The following is a 21,915-nucleotide window of genomic DNA, read 5'->3' as shown; positions in this document are numbered from 1 at the left end:
TTTCCTCCCTCTATATATTTCTGTATCTGTACACTATATTTTAACCTTTTATTTCTTTTTTAAATACAGTGGAAAAAATAAAATTGGAGGGAGACAGTTGACATAAATAAATAAAGAAAACCTTGCCCTTGGATCTCGATTTGGAAAAAAAGATCAACTGTCTAGCATTAATGTGCTCTTCTTGCAAATATAATCCCATCACAAACCATAATGATGAGTTGAATTCTACTAGACAGACTGGTCAAACCCAGTTCAACTAGTTAAAGCAGTGCAGGGAGGCACAAATAGGAACCTTGGGGTATTTTTGCTGTATTAACATGCTGATTGGCCATTTTACTATGCATCAGCCTCAATACCTCATTCATGTGTTCACTTTTAGCACACCTGGCACCTTTTCAAGCCATACGTTACCATTCTGAATGATATGAATGCTGCCTTACAACTTGACATCAGCATTCAATCTTTAAAACAATGAACTGATTATATCTTTACTTACCTTTAGTCATATAAAGTCAACAGCAAACAGTTTTTGTTTTCAAGGTTTTTATTATTTGTTAACATGGTTTTAACACCATTATTTGTATACAGTTCGTGTATAAAATGGAGCAAGAAAACAAGGCCTCGGTACAAAGTGTGAATGTTCAAAGGCACATCTATAAGCATACATTCAAACGACCGCTGTAATCTGATATGCTGTATATAGTTCAAACTCAAGCCAGGGTTTGCTTTATGAATTTCCATTTGCTTAAGTTCAAGCTGCTTTGTAAAATGAAAAACAGGACAAATATATCATAATTTGTTTATGCTATGTGAAATAGAAGAGCAAACTGAATCAGCTTCGACCCTGACAAAAACTATAAAACTATTTAAAGTACAGATATGATGACTTTACATCAGCCAGCTGCCATATAGCCTTTTATGAAATATTCTACCAAGAGATGTTTTTTTTTATTTTTGAATACTACACAGTGAGTATACAAGGCACCCTTTAACCTGCATTGAAAGCTTGAATAAAAAGATTATTTGGCCACCGAACAAACACATCACATGCACTTTAAAGTCATTATATCAATTCTGTTTGCATTTGTTACTTTTAAGGCTGTCATTTCTGACTGCTTACATCACATATTTGAAGGCAAATACACTACTTCTACTGAATTTAGACAGAATAAATGTGGTTGCAAGTGAAATATTTTGTCATATTTAAGAAATGTTCTAGGACATGAATGTTACTCAAGTCTTCAATGGTTTCCAGATGGCTTCAGAAAATACTCAGAGGCTCTTGTTCGGTTCCACTGTGTTCTTGGTTATAATCAGTCACAACCGTTACTCTCAAAAGTGAAACAAAGAGTACACAAAAATTTAGAATTTACACCATTTGATGCATAAATACCTTTGAAACTGAAGCTGGACTTAATTTTGACGAAGTTTCAATAAATTAGTCTCAGATGACCAATGAATTGAATGTGCATAAATGGAAACCATGATGATTGATAATTAAAGTATAGGCATGTGAAAGTAACTGTGATTTAAAACCTACTACATTGTAAGTGCAAATGGAAGAGTTAGTTTTTGTGCATGCATGTTGAGGGTACACTACAGTGATGAAGTTCAAAAATGCTTCACATAGTGAGAGAAAGCTGAATCAGGTGAAGCCACTGGGAGAACCTGTGGACACCATCAGACCATCATGTTGCCCACTCCCTCATTCACGTGGTTCGTTAGGTGGCGGGATCTTGACGTCAGATGGCTCTACGCCCCAGATCTCACGTGCATACTCTGCAATGGTGCGGTCGCTAGAGAACTTTCCAGAAGCAGCAATGTTTTTGATGACCTTTTTGGTCCATTCTTTCGGGTTCTGAGGAAAAGAGTTACAAACAATAAAGTACAGTCCAAATTCAAGCTTAAAAAAAAGCTTTTAAAGCTGTTTTACCAATATGTGTGTTCAGTAAGGTCAGCTATATATTTTGAGTAGTGGTAGAATGATACACAGTATAGTGCCAGTACTGTAGCTCAATCGGTGAGTGAACACCGGTCATTTTGACATTTAGCGCCCCCTTGTAACAGGTACAAACAGGCTTTCTGTTCTCAAATATTTTAGTTTCGAATATATAATTAAAATGTAATTTAATGGAATAATTTTCAATGATCAAATGTTACTACTGACTCTGGGCTCAGGAACTGAAAAAAGCCCATATTGGTAAACCACAGGTAGATATCCAAACTCCTCAACTCACCCTGTAGAGTTCATTCACTTTTTCTTGACAGCTGATATATGATTCATAGTCTGCAAACACCTTGAACCTGAGAGAGAAGAACAGAAGTCAGGCACCTCTTACTAAAGCATAACGAGTCTGATAATTGTTACATAAAACAGCTATAAATTCTATAGATGGGAGCAAGTTTTTTTAGGGATAGGTGAAGTCTTTAACACTCACCTGTCATGATCCATGAGCATGTTGACAACATCTTTAAAGAGTTCAGGCTCTTTGGGGCTGAAGAATCCAGAGCTGATCTGATCCATCGCCTGCTTCAGTTCAGGCAGATGCTCGTAGTATTCCCTGGCATTGTATCTAGATCACAATGTTATTGCAGACAAAAGAAAATTTTAATATGAAGGAAATAAAGCTAAATAGAATAGATTAAAGCAGCAATTCATGATTTTAGCTTAGAATGTTCTCTTCTCACAAATAAATGACTCCAACTCAACAAATCTCACAACCAGGGACTTATATCTCTGTTTTTCTTTCATTGTTTGATTACATCAGTCCTCCAGCCTAAAGCTTCCTTGTTTTCCGTCTTCTTCCATTTCTATCCATTCACACTTTCCCACCCTTTTTTGTCCATGGCCTCCACATCCTCCACCCTCATGCCAAAGATGAACAGGTTTTCTTCTCCAGCTTCTTCTGCCATCTCCACATTAGCACCATCCATGGTGCCGATGGTCAGAGCGCCGTTAAGCATGAACTTCATGTTCCCTGTACCGGAGGCTTCTGTACCTGCCGTGGAGATTTGCTGGGACAGGTCGGCAGCAGGGATCACTGAAGAACAAAGCATATGACACATTCAATCACTTACTCCGCAATAACTTACTCAAATATATAATGCATCTATTAGCAAAAACATTTATTAGTTTAATTATTGCATGACAAAACATAAATCTCATCTGATCTTACTTTTTTCTGGCTATACATCAGCAGTTTATAAATTCACTCACCCTTCTCAGCTAATGAGACTCGATAGTTCTCCAGGAAAATGACCTTGAGTCTGTCTCCCACCAGAGGGTCATGATTCACCACCTCCCCCACTGAGGTGATCAGTTTAATGATCATCTTTGCCATGTGATAGCCTGGTGCTGCCTGTAGGAGGCGGTACAGGACCACACAAAACACCTTTTAGACATTTTAGGACTCTTACTGCAGAGGCTCTCAACCTTTTTGACTTGAAGGCCTCCCATTGTCCAGCACAACTTTCAAAGGACGCTCATATGAAAAAGCAGACTCCAACAGGAAGTACAAGTGTCAATATTAACCATAAATAATGATTCCATGATTCCAGGAATAGTACGTTCTTTAATTAAAAAAAACACATCAGATTTCTTTCTTTTTTTTTTTTTAGCATTTTCAGTTAAGTTTGAATATTTGTTATATCTTAATTTCATACAATTTTAAGTCAACCTGTAAACCCTTCAGAAGTGTGCTGAGGCCCTCTAATGGTTTGAGAACTCCAGCTTTAGTCAAATAGAGTTATGACCATTATCTACATAATAATAATAATAATAATTATTATTATTATTATTATTATTATTATTATTATTATAATAATTAAAAAAAGTAATTTTCAATTGAATACACATACCTTTCCTCCAATCATTACGGTCCTTGGAACAAACTTCTTGTTCGGTTCTTTCTTAATCCCTAGAAATTACAGAATGAAAAAAAAATAAAAATAAAAAAAAATAAATTATATATATATATATATATATATATATATATATTCCATTTATTGAATCACTCATTAATTGGAGTTATTTAAAAAAGAAACTCCTACAAAATTCGGATAAACAAACAAAAAAAATCTATAATATTTTATTGAATAATTTCAATACAACTCTACAAAAAAAGAAAACTTCTATTAAAGGAACATCTATATTTCCAACTGAATAAAATAAAACAACAACAGTTGTACCAGTAAAAGACAAAACAATATTAATAAAAGTGCTATATCTTTGGTCAGTTCCTGTCAGGATCATTTGTGTGTGCAATTCTTACTGTTGTATAACGTGATGACATGCAGGATGTTGAGCAGTTGTCTCTTGTACTCATGGATTCTTTTGACATGGATGTCGAAGATGGACTCAGGATTTATCTTTATTTTGTACTCACTCTCCAGACATGCTGCAAACTTCTGCTTATTCTCCTAAAAAAAAATTAAAAAAATTATAAAATGTAAACAAACAAGTCAGAAACAAGAAAAAAAAATCATGATGCATAACCACCAAACAACAACAAATGTAGACCTGTTTCACTTTGGCCACATCCCGAATAAACATTTCATCATTGACAAAGTCCAACAGCTTTTTCAGCTGGAAAAGATCTGTCAGGAAGTCCTCACCAATTTTCTGAAAGGAAAACAAGCACAAGACAGTGAGGGATGGACGGAAAGAAAACCTGTTGGGGAAGAGCAAGAAAGAGTGAGCTCGTTAAGAAGGTGACCTCAGCGATGATGTCAGCCAGGCCGGGGTTACAGAGCAGCAGCCAGCGACGAGGCGTGATGCCGTTTGTCTTGTTCTGAAACTTCTCTGGTTCAATCTCACAAAAGTCCTTGAACCTTAAACCACAAAAAATACAAAATGTCTCCAAGTTCTAAATGTCTAATATCGAAGCAATATCAATGGGGAAAAAATATCATTGACCTAACTGGTATCTCTACACGAAAATAAAATTGAAACCAACATTATAGAAAAAAAAAATCAGATTAATTCTGCTATCAAATACTTGTGTAACAACTGATGCACACTACTCACACGGTGGTTTTGACAATGTCTGAGTGAATCCGTGCGACTCCGTTAACAGCGTGTGAGCCGACCACACAGAGGTGGGCCATGTTGATCCTCTTTGGATCGCCCTCCTCGATCAGAGACATCCTGCGCAAACGATCACTGTCGCCTGGATACAGCGCAGCGACTCTCTACAACAGAGGCTCAATCAGACAAACTGGTTCATTGAACAACATCTCGATGATCTTGAGTTAGTGTGTGTGGATCCTCACATCCAGATGCCGCTGGTTGATCTCGTAGACGATCTGCAGGTGTCGGGGCAGGAGCTTCTCAAACATGTAGACAGGCCAGCGCTCCAGAGCCTCAGGTAACACCGTGTGGTTTGTGTATGCGCACGTCTTTGTGGTGATCTCCCATGCCTACCCACATACATACATAAATGCTCATTTTCATAACTTATTATAAATAGAAATTACATCAAATAAATTGAGATCAACTAATAAAATCCCATTATTTTGAGTTGGCTGGTTATGTACACGTTACTCTCTTTACATTAGCATTACTATGTCTATTTCTCAAGGAAGAAACCAAGGAATTAGTTTGCTTTTAATTTGTGCCAGAACACTGACATATCAACTAATTTCAGTAAATGCACGTCTATGAATAAATTAATTATTAGCAAATTTTAGTTTGAACATCACCTTTTCCCAGTCTAGGTGCTCTATATCCACCAGGATCCTCATGAGCTCAGGAATCGCCAGAGCTGGGTGAGTATCATTCAGCTGGATCGCCACCTGAGAGACAGTTTAGAAAGCATTGTAGTTTGAAGCATATAGGTTGATTCAAACAAAAGATTCTGTCAAATTTAAGACCAGCAACCAATTCGACGAATTTAAAATAATATCACCTTTTCATGGAAAGTCTCAAAAGAGGTGCGCATGGGATCGCGGCAGCCAAACTTTGACGATTTATAGCGTCTGATGATGTCCTGCAGAGTAGCAGCCACCACAAAGTACTCCTGCTTTAAACGGAGCTCCTTCCCTTCAAAAAACTAACACATGCATATACAAAGAATTTAATCAATATTAAAGCTTTACAAATAGCAAATTATATCATTTTGTCTTTTTTTTTTTTATAGAATAACCAAGCATTGTGTTTTCTGACTGTATAGTTCAGTAGCTGTGTGAACAATAGCTATATTCACTAGTGTATCACGACATACTGTAAGCCAACTGTTGCTCAGGACTCCATATTACAGTTTCATACTTCCTCACTGCATTACACATATCTGTGGTATGGTTGCACAAGATAAGAACTTTCAGTCTTTTTTTTTTTTCAGCTTGTGCCTGGCTACTAAAGCATATATAATTTACATACCAGCATCTACATAGTCTAAATATACACAAATTATATTTTGGTAACTAATACACACATGGTATCTCACATCTTCTTGCTCTCTGTACATTCTCTCCATCTGGCACACACACAGACAAAGTTTTACAGTATTGAGAGGTGTGTGAACTAACATTGTCATTGGGGTAGAGCACCCTGGAAATGTTCTCTGCCAGGTTCCGGTCCAGTACAGCCTGGATGTAATCTCCCACATTAACTACAAAGAAAAAAAAAAAAAAAAAAAAAGGAGTATTTCAAACCCGTACTGTATTATTTGCATCATAAATCAATGATACAACAGACAGAAATACTCTCAGCATGTACACTAACATTTTAGCCACAATACTTTTGTTTTCACAGGCTAGTGGTCATAAACCATAGTGGGTTTTTTTACTTCAGGATTCTTAAAATAAAGAGTTCAAAAGAACAGCATTTATGTATCTTTTGTAATCGTATACTCTCTCACTTTTGATCAATTTAATGCATCCTTTAAGTTCCTTTCTTCTCAAAAAAGAAAAGCATTATCTATAACAACTAATAGAAGTCAATCTACACATTTGAAAAATAATAGTGTTTTATGTGGAAATATGACTTAATTTGGGCGCAAAACCTTAAGAGTCCCATATGTCTATTATAGAGTGAGACATTCTATGTAGAGGCCCAACATTCATGTAGGACCCTCTCAAAAGCAAGCGTATCTATGGGTAACACTGGCCTGCTGCCAGCTGCTCTCCTGTTTCTGTGCTGCTGCAAGAACCCTATATTTAGTATTCTACACAGAAACCATTCTCCCAGGAAACAAGTTCAACTCACGAAAGAAGCTAAGTTTAGACTAGATCACACTTAACACAACACACTATTTCAATGATACAAGGAAATTTCAAGCATACTGTAATACATTTTAAGCATAACAATAGTGCAACAATCTAAGCTCACACAGAAGCAGGGATCCTCCACCCAAACCAGTACCAAAGGTGTCACTTACTTACAGTGATACAGCCGAAATAGTACCAAAACACATGGAACAAGATCTGAATGTGCACGTGTGTAAATGCATAATCATTGTCTGGACTCACATTCTTGTAGGTTGAAATCATTAGGTGCTTTGGCAGACCACAGTCTCATAGTATTGACAGTGTTGTTTTTATAACCAGGCACAGGAGTGTCATAAGGCATCGCAAGCACCACCTGCCAAAGATAATATGGTACAAATATTCTCATTTAAATTATTTTAATTAAGCTTCATTCTGTTTAATTACATTTATAGACAAAAAAAAATAAAAAGATTCAACCCAACCCAGTGCTAAGATTGTAAACAAAATGTCTTTTAAAAAATGAACAAATTAAAAAAATTACCAAGAAATTATTCACTTGTGCCTGATGCAGCAAGCAAGATTCGATTGCACACAAGATCCATGATTACACTACCATCAAAATGTTTGGAGTCAGTGTGATTTATTTGAAGTTAATATTAATAACACATACAGTAGTTTATCGGGTTGCAAATGTATTTTAATTTAGCTTTGTTTTTTTCTCCTGCTATATCAAAAGAACAGGACAGTTTCAGTCACTGCACTAGATCATGACTGACAGACCTGGGTGTCAATCCACTTTGGTCCCTCATGTGTATGTGCCACTCGGCCATAGAAATGCACAGGCAGCATGTACTCCGGACGGGCCTTCTCCCAAGGGTTTCCATAACGCAGCCAATCATCGGCTTCCTCCACCTAATAAACAGAGTTGTGCCACGGTTAAATGGTTTGACATTAACAAAAAACAAAACATTGAGGCTTTTTGTCCAACTAACTCAATATAAGTCTAAGGTAAATGTATACTTGTCTATGAATGTTTTGGTTTACCTGCCAGCCATTGGTGATCTTCTGATTGAAGATGCCAAACTCATAACGAATGCCGTATCCATATGCCGCCAAACCCAGAGATGCCATCGAGTCCAAAAAACAAGCTGAAGGAGAAGGCGAATGCCAATTACGATCAGGTTGTGTACTTTACCACAAGTGTTTTGTTTGTTTTGTTTTGTTTTTAAGTCTGGTACCTGCCAGACGTCCAAGCCCTCCGTTTCCCAATCCTGCATCCTCCTCAATCTCCTCCAGCTCTTCCAAATCTAGTCCAAGCTGCAGATAAAAAAAATGCATCTCATTATAAAAACATATACACAAGACAAGTACCATATTGGGCAATAACATTTTAAATTATTAGGTTAACTTTTGTACAAGGTTTCAGCATCTTCAAGTAAAGGAAGGGTTTAAACAGTTTTGCAAGCCTGTAGCAATTGATATACATCCCCAATACGCTCTCTGTGGGTGAGCAGATGAAAAAACAACATCGGTTTCTAAAGTATCTGGATGCAATACAGTAATACAGCTGTGGGCCGGGTATACAATTAAATAACAAACGCTCTACTAAAATATTAAGTTTGCGAAGTAATAGTGACACACTTTACCTGGTAGATGGCTTCATCACAGGCATTCTGCAGCCCAAGATTTATCATGGTGTTCTGTAGAGTTCTGCCCATGTAGAACTCTAGAGAGAGATAGTGGACCCGCTGCAACAGAAAACACACAGATAAATCTGACTGCATGAGCGTTCATGTCTACAGAGAATCTGTATCTGAAGCAGAAGATGTAGATAAAAAAAAACACTGCATAACTAACTGACAATACAATGTACAAAGATTAGAAGATGCTTTCTGGAAATTTCACCCTTCTTACATTTCAATTAATGCCGCATTCCAGACAACCCATAACCCGTGTTTTTCCAACCTTCTACCCATGAAAGTGCACTGGAACGGCAGTCAAACCCGTCACTTCTCATCTGTGAACTCGCACTAGATTGATGTACTCCTAATTCCGAGCTCTGATGACACATTGCCCGCAAAACAACTATGGCAGCACCAACGGATAATATTGCCTAGGGATGCAGTGTTTATTCGAGTGGTACACATTGAAAAATAGATTTTAGGACAATATAATGCTGCAATAAAATTAATAATCTAGTTACAACTCCTTGCGCTCAGGCAGTTTGGCAAGACTTTCCTGGAACGCTACAAAGTCGTGAGTCATGGTAAGTCATTACTTACGGGCTCAAAAACCTGCCTGGAACACAGCATAATCACTATGTGAACTGGAAAGAAAAGTAATGGTCTACCAATATATTCTTATTTATTTTTAAAGAGAAAGAGGAAAGCAAAATACTGAACTCTAGAACTGATTGTTACGGTTCAGAAATATCAACTATTTGTAATTAAACCCAACTGAACAAAAATGGCACATTAATATACTCTTCCTCTTAACAAAGTCACACTCATGCTCTGGTCATGTCTCATCGAGGTGTGCAACATGCTTAATATGATGTCTCTGGCATGGGATCAACTTTTCATAAAATTCCATTCACCAGATGTCTGCAAAGGGAGGAGTTCACAGCCTGCTGCAGGCCTCAGATCCACAGTGAACAACATTTGAATACCACAGTAATAAATAAATGCTTGCTTCATTTTCATGTGCTGAGATGGTGCTTAATGACAGCATACTGTATGTTTAAATAAAGTGACAGTGTTTTACTGTTTCTCCAAGGGTCTGAACCTCAACAAGCTTAATGCTTGACAAGAGTGTAGTTCCTGGAAACACTTCACATATTGGTGTGCTGTGCTCAACCATATAAAGCTATCTGGCTCCATTAAGAGATGGGTCAAAAGATGCATAAAAAAAGCACACAAATCTCTGGAAAGCAGTCAAACTCTCGGAACAGGACTATTCTTGTGCACTTAATTGAAAATAAAATACAAAATGTGTTAAATAATAAATTAATAAGATCCTGAAAAAAGTCATAAAGCATAGAAAGTTCCCATCTAATGCTGCTTTATCCCAAAATACATGGCTACATTTCATGGTTATCAACTGACAATTAACATCAAGTTTCACAGAAACATATAGTGTAAACCACATTGGTGAAACCAGTATCGTGTAATCTGTACTTGCTCTAGAGAGCACACAACATCATGTGGTTGCAAAATACTGAGTTACTAATGATGGCCTAATGTGACAAGGAACAGATCACACTTTGCACAGGAAGCACAAACTAACAGATGACCCCATGTTAAAGAATGACCAAATGGATGTCAATGCAAAGAACACAAAGTTGAGAAAACGAATGTCAAGGCTAAATTAAATATGAATATTCAGTTAATGTTTACGATGTACCGTTAATATGATGGTTTATGCATCAAACGTTTATTCATTTACTTAAATACGCATGCAGTTACAAATTTATATACTAATGTAAAAACAGGCAATAGTTAAATTTACATGCATTTCATGTATCCCACTACTGCACAAAAATGCCACTTCCTGACTGCCTGCACAGGAAGAGGAGAAAGAGGAAGAAGAGCTCCGTACCTTCGGGTCTTTCTCGTAGTAATACTGCTGAGTGCGGATCCAGCGTCCCACCAGGTGATCCCGAACCGTGTGCGCCAGCGCGAAGAAATAATCCCGCGGGGTGGCCACATTGCGGTCCTTCACTAGGGTGAAGTGAAGATGCCTGTTGAAACTCTTTTTGATTTCGGCAACATCCCCCAGTCCAGCTATACCACGAACACTGATCTGCTTGCGCTTTTCATGGTCGGTCAGAGGCTTGGACATGTTGACAACGCGTTTAAAAAGCGAAGAATGAACGTTTGGACACCTTGGCTTGCTGTATGCCCAGGTAGCTGCGGTGTGCAATGACTTTACAGGCACTACACTCTTTCAGACACACCCCTATGTCAACTGGAGAAGTGGGCGGGATTTTATAGAATGTTTCTTTATTGGCCAGTGACGCTTTCGTAATTGCATTGTCATTGGCTGGGTCAGATGTCAATAAGCTCAGCAACGCTAACTAGCCAGGGGAGGGTTTCCCAAAATCATAGTCGCTAAGTTAGCAACTTTGTTGGTTGCAATACAATTTCTCATTGCCAACCAACTAAGTTAGCAACTATGCTTTTGGGAAACGCACCCTAAGTTGAGGAATATATTCAGAATTCTGTGCCTGTAGTTGGACAGAAATTACTTGTAAAGGCTTGCCCATTTCCTTACGTTTCATAAGAGCTCAGTTTCCATTCTTATAGTTATACAGACTATACGGATAACTATAATTCCGGATTGATTTAGAGCCAGAATCTGGCCGTATATGGAACTAACTTACAAGCAACCAATGGAAAACTTTTAAAAGTGGGAGGAGTCTGGTTTAGAAGTGAAGTCTGCATGTTTGTGTGTAGCTGAAATGCAGTGACAAACCATTCTTGATTTAAATCTATTTTTAAACACAATTATTCTAGAACTATTTTATGTTATGCCTGTCTTGACAGGTGGCAATAAATAAATATATACAAGCTTCCTGCTTGACTTTTTGCTGTGTTTTAAACAAACTATTGACAGGGATATTGCATAGACAACCTGATCCTAAAGACCAGGCAGATATGAGATAAATAAAATAAAATTTTTATGGAGATTAGAGAGGAGTTCTGGTCTCATGTGAATAAACAAACAAACAAAAAACCCATATATTTAGGCTAGGCTTCCCAGAGATAAGAGATGTTACTTCAGGTTCACAGACAAGGAAAGGAAAATCAAACTGTAAATATGGATTTGGAAATAAACTGCATTTTCTACAAACCTCAATACAACATCCTATGATGAGTAACAATGAGTAATAAATTGTGACATTTGGGCCGCCCAACCCCCTGCAGGCTTTAGTGTTGTGACATCTGCTGGTGTCTGAACAGGTGAAAGATGTGATGGGAGCACACACATGCCAGACCACTTCCTGCTGTCTCACTTTATGACCTTCTTGTGAACTTTATTTGCAATTGCACTTTTAAATACTTCAAACAGGGCAGTTTTCAACTTTTTTTTAAAGATTATATTTATATGGCATTTTATATAAACATAGTTCCTATGTTTAATAATAGGCACATTTAGTTTATAACTACAGGAGAAAAGTACATGAACATGACAGCAACAGCTATGGTCTGTTTTTCTTCCATTTGAGAGAAGATAATATATAATAATAAGTACATGATTTGTTTGAACATACTGGGTAATATATTAAATCAAACTAGAAGCTAGAGAATAATTAAATATAAAGTAAAAATGAAATAACTTGATTGAGCTTGAGGCAATCAAGTGTTTTTGATCAGTTTTATATAATGTACCCTGACTGAAACAATTCTGACATGCTGAAAACACCCAAACCAGTACAAACATTTTACCTTCACTCATAGCTTAACATACTAGCAGGAAAACAAAAATATTCTGAAAGTCAGAGGTATGCATAAAAACATTGTAAACAAATTCAATGACAAAATGGCAAATACAATCAATGTTGATATTTTTCCTAGAGCATTCAAATCAGTCAGTGCTTTGCTGGGAACAAACATTGCGAGTGTCTATGTTTTCAGCACGTCCCATGCTTACGGAGTGACTCTATGCAATGGAAAGTGGCACCGAGGGCCCAGCTAGTCTCCACGTTATTTATTTGCCTTGCCAGCTGAAATTTAAACCGAACAATAGGGTTAAACAAAAATCACAGCATCACCATTCTTCTTCATAATATGCAGTTAACGTGCAATCTGTGTCCAAAAGTTACAATGAAGCAACTATTTCACAATCCTTTAAATCAAGAGTAGCACACCTTCAGCTCTTTATCAGGAGGGAAGTCAAGCTCCTGAAGAAGTACCGAGATGTAGGTCAGATCCAAACACAGGAATGGACTCTCCTTTATTCCTCCAGCTGCCATGTTATTGCACACTGGAGAAGAAGAGAGTTAAAGTTTTGTTAAGCAAATCTAAACAGAGTGGATTACTTATAAAATGTACATTTACATTTATGAATCAGCATTTCTCCAGTCTTCAGTGTCACATGACCCTTCAGAAATCAATCTGATAACATTCTAAAACACTGATCATTATTAATGTTGAAAACAGGTGTGCTTATTAATATTTCTGTGAAAACCTTAAAATATATATTTTTTTAGAATTCCTTGATGAATAGGAGGTAGAAATAATGGCATTTATGTTACGTTTTTTTTTTTTTGTAACAATGTAAAGTTTTTTTTCACTCTGGATCAATTTTGGCATCCTTATTTAATAAAAGAATTACATTTTATTTACATTATTGCATTTGTCAGATACTGACATCATAAAATCAGACAAACACACCTACATTCTGTTAAAAGAACACACTTACCTTTTTTAGCACCTTCAATATAATCATTGACTCTGACAGACCCCCCTGCACTTTCATCTGAGTCAGAGACACAGAAAGTGATTAGTGAAGTAGTAAAATTAATCTTCTCATTACTCATTACATGTTACTCTTAAATCTAAACAACAATGTTTGATTCAAGTCAAATGACAGCAATCAGGCTAATCTCATACCAATGAGGCCCAGATCCACAGCCCTGTCATAGTAATAGGAGAATGCATAGAAGTCCATGTCTTTCCCTTCCTCAATTTTTCTCACACGTTTGTAGATAATCTTTTCCACTTTTGTAAGGCAAGTCTCATAGATGGGCTCCCCTAGCAGAGAGCACACACACAAGTGAAAATGAAATCTAATAACATATTATAATGATACAATTCTGGGGAGAACAGGTACTTAATGTAAATAAAACTGAAAATATGAAAACCTAACCCAGACAGAGAGCCTTTTTCATACCTGATTTCTGCCCTTTAACAGTGTAGAGTACTTCAGCATGCTCCCACTGTCCAGAGTAATCTGGGGCGAGACATGGACTGACCAGTTCTCGGGGTCCTGGTACTGAAAACACACAAAGCAATCAAATGATTTATTATGCACATCACAGTATTTTTACTGCCACTATGTGGAATAACTGTGACACTACTTGGACAAATCCAAAGACGAGCTCAGCAGTGCCACCTGGTGACCAAACATAAAAACACGTTTACACAAACACATGCGTGTCTTTACTCATAACAACCTTAAAACCCACTCAGAGAGAAGCAGGATACATTTGTACACAGGAAAAAAAACTATAAACAAAAAAATCTGATTATATTTGTAGTGTACTAAATGTAAATCTCAGTAGTGAACTGTAGGCGGAAGCTATTGCACTGATGGCAATTTCTCTTTCTGACCTCAGCTAAATCAGTGCAACAGCTGGCCACCAAGGAATTAATCTTCAGTGCGTTATTAAGAGATTAGATAATGGCTTATTTATCGAGCGAATGAGGTCTTTAAAAGCCAAAGATGAAGAGAGATTGTAGACCACATACAAGGCTGTCCTTCAATCCCTCCTAACACAGCAAGTCTGGCTGACATCAGCCCCAGGCCAAGGTAACTACAGAGAAAGAGAAGAGACATTAAAGGAATGAACATACAAAACACAAATATTTTTATTATTTTATTAAAATTAGTATAAAAATTTTAACATACATGACATATTATAACATTACTAGAAGTCAAACAGTTTAGAATTTCATATGAGTATATGAGCTGTATGAGAATGTACATTAAGGAGTACAGACTTTGCATGGTTGGTCTCTGCTGGAGGGTTTGTTGTGTCAAATGTCCTGCCATGAATAACTAGTAATTCTAGTAATCTGGAGATGTGTCCGGAGATGGGATTGTAATTGGAGGCTTGTGTGATTACGCTCTAATCAGGAGTGTGAGGCGAGGCGAACACACACTGCCTCATAAACACATGTGCTGCCCACACGAAACACTGAGCTCACATAACCTAGAAAGCCCTGGACACCCCGACCAAGCACAGGAACCAATGGGTGGCGGTGTCAAACATCGGCCAGAGGTTTCACCCTATAGTGCTAGAGTACTGCACGTCATGTAAAAAAAAAAATATGTCTTGACTCTTGATATTTTGGAGAGACTTTTTTAAGTTTATGATAATCAAACAATATTTTGTGAAGTGTGTTTTTGTTCTTGTACCTTGGCTGGTTTAGGCCTGTCACAGAAAAAAAGTTGATGCTAAAACTGCCAGTAGGTGGCAGCAAGTCCCTAATTCATTGAATCATTCATTCAAACGATTCATTCAAAGTGGCCGATTCATTTATCACTGTCTCAAGGACTCAAATGAGTTGTTAAAAAACTGCTTCAGGTTTGTTTGTAAATATTTTTGTTGGCAAAAACAGAAAAAGAAAAAAAAGAAAACAGACAATATAGTCTCTAAAATGTTAAAAACCCACTTTACAAATATCGACTCACTTTACCTGTATGAGTAGAGAGCGTGACTGATGTTGAACATCTGAAACGATGTCACGTAATCAATGGGTAAGGTCTGGATGGTTTTCTGCACAGGAGCAAAACAAACAAACAAGCAAATATTGATGCATTAAATGTTTCTCTCTTCACTTCTTAAAGGGTTAATTCACCCAAAAACTAAAATTCTGTCATTAATTACTCACCCTCATGTTGTTCCAAACCCATAAGGCATTCGTTCACCTGAACACAAATGAAGATATTATTGATGAATTCCGTGAGCTCTCTGACCCTCCATAGACAGCAAGAGCTCTATCATGTTAAAGGTCCAGAAAGGTACCAAGAACATCAACAAAATAGTCCATGTGACATCAATGGTTCAACTGTAATTTTATGAAACGATGAAAATACTTTTGTGCACAAAAAGCCAAAACAAAAAATGTATTCTACAGAACATGCATGTGCTGAGCCTTATTAGGATCAAAGGAATAAAGTCATTATTTTTTTTTTTTGGGGGGTGAAGTCTGATGGACCATTGATGTCTGATGGACCATTTTGTTGACGTTCTTGTTACCTTTCTGCACCTTAAACATGGTAGGACCCTTTCTGTCTATGGAGGATCAGAGAGCTTTTGGATTTCATCAAAAAAAAAAAAATGTGTTCTGAAGATAAACCAAGGTTTTACAGGTTTGGAACGACACAAGTGTGAGTAATTAATGATAGAATTTTCATTTTTGTGTGAACTAACCCTTTAAGTGGGAATTTGGCAGAATGATAAATATTACGTTTATTAATTTATCTGACGCTTTTATCCAAAGCGACTTACAATTGAGGAATACAACAAGGGATTCATCATAAAGAGGCAAATAAACAAAAGGAAGTATTCATAATTCAGACATTGTTCTGATTAGTAAAAGCTAGACCAGGAGGGATTACAGAAAGAGAAAGCAAATATTTTTTTACTCTTCTAGTGTGTATTAATCTCATCATCGCCTGCTTCCGAAAGTTTCTTGTCCAGTATTCTTATTTAATACAACTTTAGTCAGCAATTTCCTACTGTGGCAGTTTTAATATACATTATTTATTTAACACAATATCTGTCAGCAACTATAACTAAGCTGCAATCTGCAGGGCAGTTCTCATCTGAGCGCATGTTTGGAACTAAAGCTCTCAGAGAAACTGTGTAATGACATGATAAATTGGTACTCAATCCCCCTGTACAAAACCTGACCTAGTTCAATACCAAGAATCTCTCTAACTCTCTCAGCCCAATGCACAACGAACTTTTTTTTTGTACAACAAACTATAACCAGGCCTATCGGATTAACAGGATATTTGCGGATTAATGCATAGGATGGGAGACCATCATGGTAGTTTGTTAGGACCGTCAAGGCTTCATTAGCAGGAGGTTACAGCTATATGTGCATATACAGTAAATGCATGTACATGGCTTACATCATCCTGTAGAGCAAAGGTGATCTGAGTTGAACCCCCTCCTAAATCCAGCATGCCTACTTTAGGAGCTTCAGTACCATGAAGAACACCTGTGACAGGTAGAAAGACTTTTTTAAAGCACTTTAACTTATTATACTAAGATCAAACCAAACAATTTCAAGTAACAGAAAAGAAACAAAACAAAAATGGCATGCGGGCAGGGAAATCAATTTGTGGAGAGAATAATCTGTCATTGTTTTGTTGCTGAGGACATCAAATATAACGTGACTACTAAAAATTGCTTACCTAATAAAAAGTTGATGGTAATCCATGCTGACATGCCTGTGGAAATATAAATGTGCATTCATTTTTAGTACAAGAGTGCTGTACACCACCATTGACCATATAAAGTTCATATCATTCAGAAGTCAAATTTTCCTTGAACTTTTTAGATAAAAGATTTTAATGTAACCGTACATTTCTGTCATATGGACATCAAATTGAGATAGTCACCACTGAGAATGTATTACTAAATATAATGTAGAAACTTTAATATTCTTTAAAGCTGCTTTGCAATGATTTGCGTCGTGAAAAGCATTATACAAATAAACTGGAACTGAATTGAATCATGGTGATTTGCTGCTAAAGGAACATTTCTTATTATTAGCAATGTTGAAAACAGTGCTGCAAAATATTTGTGGAAACCATGATAAACATTTTTCTGTATTCTTTGATGATTAAAAACATTTCAAAAAGAGATCATAACATTCGTAACCTTGTGTCTTTGCTGTCACTTGATTAACAATGATTTCTCACTGAATAAAAATATCAATTTATTTAAGAAAAAACTAAACAAATCTGACCGAAATACTTGAACCGTAATGTACAACATATGCTGGTGAATTTAAAGAGTTTAGCATTAACATAAAGTCAAGGTCCAGTCAAATCGCAGAGACTCTCTGAGTGAGTGCATCATCAGATCTTTATACTAAAACTCTGTTTGTTTTGAATGTAGGCTGCATCTTAACAAAGTAAGGGGCTTTAGCCTTCAGAAATCATCAAACTCACTTAGTGTCTATAAACTCAATCCCTGCCGTCTCCCTCACATATACCACTTACGCACAGCATTAACAATAAGTCTGTATGATTTGCTGTGATGGACTAATCTGGTTGGGTAAGCTTGTGCGTTCAGGAGAGTTCAGACTCGGACTGATAATGAGACTCAGATTATCCGGTTATAAGACCTGCAGAGTTTAAGCATTAATTTTACAACAAAATCTCAAATATAAATTGCTACCCATTTAGCAAAAAGAACTTGTATATCAACAAAAAAGTAGTATCAACTTGGCTTTTGCTAAACACTAGGATCTACTGCATAGCAAATTAATGGGTGCTAATCTGTTTGCTGAGATTATAGTGCACACGGGACATTATCCCCTGGGCTCATTATTACTTGTGTGAACTATTTTAAAGGATTGGATTAAAGTCCCATATATGCATTATCTATCGTTAATATACACACAGCTCAAGCTATTACTGAAGAAAATTTCAATTTACAACTTATATCTTTCTGCCAGAAGCGCAAATGCTTGACCGCAATGACCAGAGGCTTTTGACGAGCTAGAGATGTACAGTAACATCTGCTGGTTCCACATTCATGGCAGAAAGACTTCTGCATGTATCACAGCACAGCAAAGCACTGCAACATTACAATCATCTTCTTGAACAGAAACCCCTAAAGTACCCCTACTTTTAATTTTTTAAGAATCTGACCATCTTTAGCAGCAATGGTATTTTGGTGGGAAATATATTTACTGCAGTGTTATTTTAGTATTATTCATATCAAAGTATTTATTAACATTGTGAATTACAGTAGCTTTTATTTTCAGTTTCAAGTTTAACTTTGTTATGTACTTTTTTTTGCCTGATATATTCACATTACAAACATATATCATTAAAGTGTTTATTTTCAAATTAGACTTAAAATGAAAGTGTTAATTATTATTCTGAAAAATATTGTATTATAAATTATTCAAATAATCTGACTGTCAAAATGCATTAATCAAAAGCACTGTTGTTAAATGTATTACGTGCCAAAAAGTCACCATGGAAGTCTGTAACCTACAGAAAATATGGTAGGTTACACAATGCTTAAAAATTGCAGTACAATCTACTACAATTTCAAAATAAGTGCTCTTTTTATTACAAACCTGACATTATTAACTTGGGGGTAGTCGTGGCTTAGTGGTTAGAGAGTTTGACTCCTAACCCTAAGGTTGTGGGTTGTGAGTCTCAGGCCAGCAATACCACGACTGATGTGCCCTTGAGCAAGGCACTGAACCCCCAACTGCTCCCCGGGCGCCGCAGTATAAATGGCTGCCCACTGCTCTGGGGGTGTGTGTGTGTGTGTGTGTGTGTGTGTGTGTTCACTGCTGTGGGTGTGCACTTGGATGGGCAGAGCACAAATCTGAGTATGGGTCACCATACTTGGCTGTATGTCATGTCACTTTCACTTTCACTTTTTTACAGTATGGCAAAGAAGTAATTGACACAGTACCTTCATCTGTGCCATCCATGATTGACACACTGTCCGGTCTAAACAGGAACAAGGATTCGCTAAACACCTCCCTCACCTGCAGCAAAGAGATTTTAGATTTAACATGTCATGACATGTTACAGATACTGTGACATAATTAGGAAATACTAAGAGGACAGGCTAAACAAAAAAACAGCTTATCATCTCCATGACCTTTAACACACTTCTAAAATTCTTACTGAATTAAAACAAAAGAACAATAGATTTTACTCCACCCTTGGAAGTTTGCTGTTGCATTGGAACTGTGCATCACAGAATTTCTAATGTTACTGTGTCATTTAGCACCTCCCAAAAGTTGTTGTAGTATTAAAGCTATATATAGTGAATGTTTGTTTACTTGGTGACTGATGGTTCTCTGACCTTGTCCAGCAGGATTGTGGCTTTCTCGCCAGGCAGCAGTCTGAGCCCTGCCGTGGCTCTGAGCATAAGTGGAGAAGAACTCCATAATGTCTCAGGAACAGTGTCTTTAGCAACATTTAACAGTTCCAACAGTCCTTCCTTACTCTGTAAAACAACATTACTATAATCATTAAACTGCAGACAAAAAAAAGATACTATTAACAACCTAGAGACAATTATAAACCTTAAACACATATTACTGGTTACCTTTTCTGGGTCATCAGCGTATGCAGACAGTCCAGGTTTTATAGCTCTAAATGTCTCATGGGCTAATTTAGGAGCTTCTGTTAAAACACAAAGAAGTTTTGTAGTGTGTATATAAAAAGACATTCATAAATGTACTGTTTATCTGTAACATTAACTGCAGTAGTACGGTTCCACATGGCTTGTATCATATCAACCTTTGAATAATAAAGAACATAAACAAAAGTCTCAGCATCTGATAAAAATCCAACCATACTCTCCAATGTGACCTTTGACCCACGAGGCTTAGCTAGGATGTGAACAGTCATGTGTGTGCATAAGAGAGTGTGCCTAATAGCAATAGACTACTTGCTGTCCATTATAATATGACAATCATAGGTTTAACAATAAAGACTAAAGCGGCACTTAACTGATGTAGCTCTGAATTGGGATGCGATAACTAAGCCATTAGACGATCAGTGCTGTGCTAGGCAGTAAACCTCATATCTGTGGATAATGCCCACACAGTCAACATATAGGCCTAGATGGTTTTTACTATAGTGACACTATGGTATTCGGCAGCCAGGTAACTTAATAAATAATTAGGTGAGTAAGCATTACAGTATTTCTATGACAGACACAACTGTCCAAATACCTTTTGGCTACTAATTTTCAAATACCTCAGTTTGTTTTATATTAAAAGGTAAATTTATCCTACCAGCCAATACAAAAATTGACCACCATAACCATAATTTCCTCCAAAATACCATAACTACATTTATTTCTACAATGAAATGTATTACAATTATTACTACTATAAAATCATCATCAGTTCATTTTTTAAATGAATTTTACCATTTACCAGTGACTTTATAATTATAATTTATATTATATTATAAATATAATTTAGTGCTATTTTATTATTATTTATAAACTATTATAGTGTTTTATCTGCATTTGCTCTTTTTATGAAATTATTTTACATTTCAATTTAACTTTATTTTTATTTCAGTTCTTCTCAGCTTTAATGTTATCTAACATTTACATTTTATTTTAATTCAATATTTTAATTCAGCTTTGAATCAATTAACAACAACAGTTTTAGTTTATAATAATAACACTGCTTCCTAGTTTGTTGTTATATATATTTAAAGTTACCAGACTACATTTTCAGAAGAACATTCTGTAGAAACTGTTATGAAAAAGTTTTTGTTATGTGGAACAGGCCAAAAATTTGGCAGTGTTTCTCTAAGTGGACTCAAATACCTTTTACATTTTAACGTACCATTTGGCTCGATCTGAAATTTGAAGATATGAATCCGGGTTCCAGTGCTTCCTGCATCAAACATAATACCATACTGGAAGTTTTCACTGACCACCTGAGCTGAGGTCGACTGTTTATGGTTGTCCGTCCCATGCTGGGGCAGTTGGTCAGATACTGGTGGTTTGGAGTCATCATAATGGCGTTTGACGTAGGTGAGGTAGACTACCAGACAGACCAGAAACATAAAGACGAAAGCTAGCTTTGGGAACCTCATAATGGCAGCAAGAGGTACATGATGGGGAGCCGATTTCCAAATGCAGTAGGCTTCTCAGCTCTCTCCACTACCTCCACAACAAACAAACAAACATCATAAAAATGATTTTTTATTTGCTAGAAGACAAACAAGTATGAAATATCACTC

The 21,915-nt window shown here is 36.6% G+C and overlaps 2 protein-coding genes across 2 annotated transcripts; both read right to left on the bottom strand.

Annotated features, from left to right (window-relative positions):
• Window positions 1-526: 526 nt before the first annotated feature.
• Window positions 527-11,181, bottom strand: pygb (phosphorylase, glycogen; brain). Its single transcript, XM_026285715.1, has 20 exons — window positions 10,804-11,181; window positions 8,853-8,954; window positions 8,445-8,523; window positions 8,251-8,354; window positions 7,987-8,118; window positions 7,468-7,579; window positions 6,526-6,608; window positions 5,907-6,050; window positions 5,701-5,793; window positions 5,272-5,418; window positions 5,027-5,190; window positions 4,716-4,830; window positions 4,520-4,621; window positions 4,272-4,419; window positions 3,859-3,917; window positions 3,218-3,359; window positions 2,834-3,041; window positions 2,439-2,573; window positions 2,238-2,304; window positions 527-1,858 (listed from the first exon to the last, which is right to left on the bottom strand). Exons 1-20 carry the CDS (start codon window positions 11,044-11,046, stop codon window positions 1,706-1,708), a joined length of 2,532 nt encoding a protein of 843 aa, XP_026141500.1. The 5' UTR covers window positions 11,047-11,181; the 3' UTR covers window positions 527-1,705.
• A 1,108-nt stretch (window positions 11,182-12,289) lies between these two features.
• On the bottom strand, window positions 12,290-21,856 carry entpd6 (ectonucleoside triphosphate diphosphohydrolase 6). The gene is made up of 13 exons (XM_026285714.1): window positions 21,516-21,856; window positions 20,255-20,331; window positions 20,009-20,152; window positions 19,610-19,685; window positions 17,359-17,394; window positions 17,074-17,162; window positions 15,630-15,709; window positions 14,679-14,743; window positions 14,101-14,202; window positions 13,821-13,961; window positions 13,630-13,686; window positions 13,076-13,191; window positions 12,290-12,931 (listed from the first exon to the last, which is right to left on the bottom strand). Exons 1-13 carry the CDS (start codon window positions 21,766-21,768, stop codon window positions 12,839-12,841), a joined length of 1,329 nt encoding a protein of 442 aa, XP_026141499.1. The 5' UTR covers window positions 21,769-21,856; the 3' UTR covers window positions 12,290-12,838.
• Window positions 21,857-21,915: the final 59 nt, after the last annotated feature.

The sequence above is a fragment of the Carassius auratus genome, chromosome 17 (assembly GCF_003368295.1).
Source record: "Carassius auratus strain Wakin chromosome 17, ASM336829v1, whole genome shotgun sequence".
In the NCBI taxonomy this organism is placed as follows: Eukaryota; Metazoa; Chordata; class Actinopteri; order Cypriniformes; family Cyprinidae; genus Carassius; species Carassius auratus.
The sequence above is the reverse complement of the archived record's forward strand: the minus strand, read 5'-3'. Positions and strand labels throughout refer to the sequence as shown.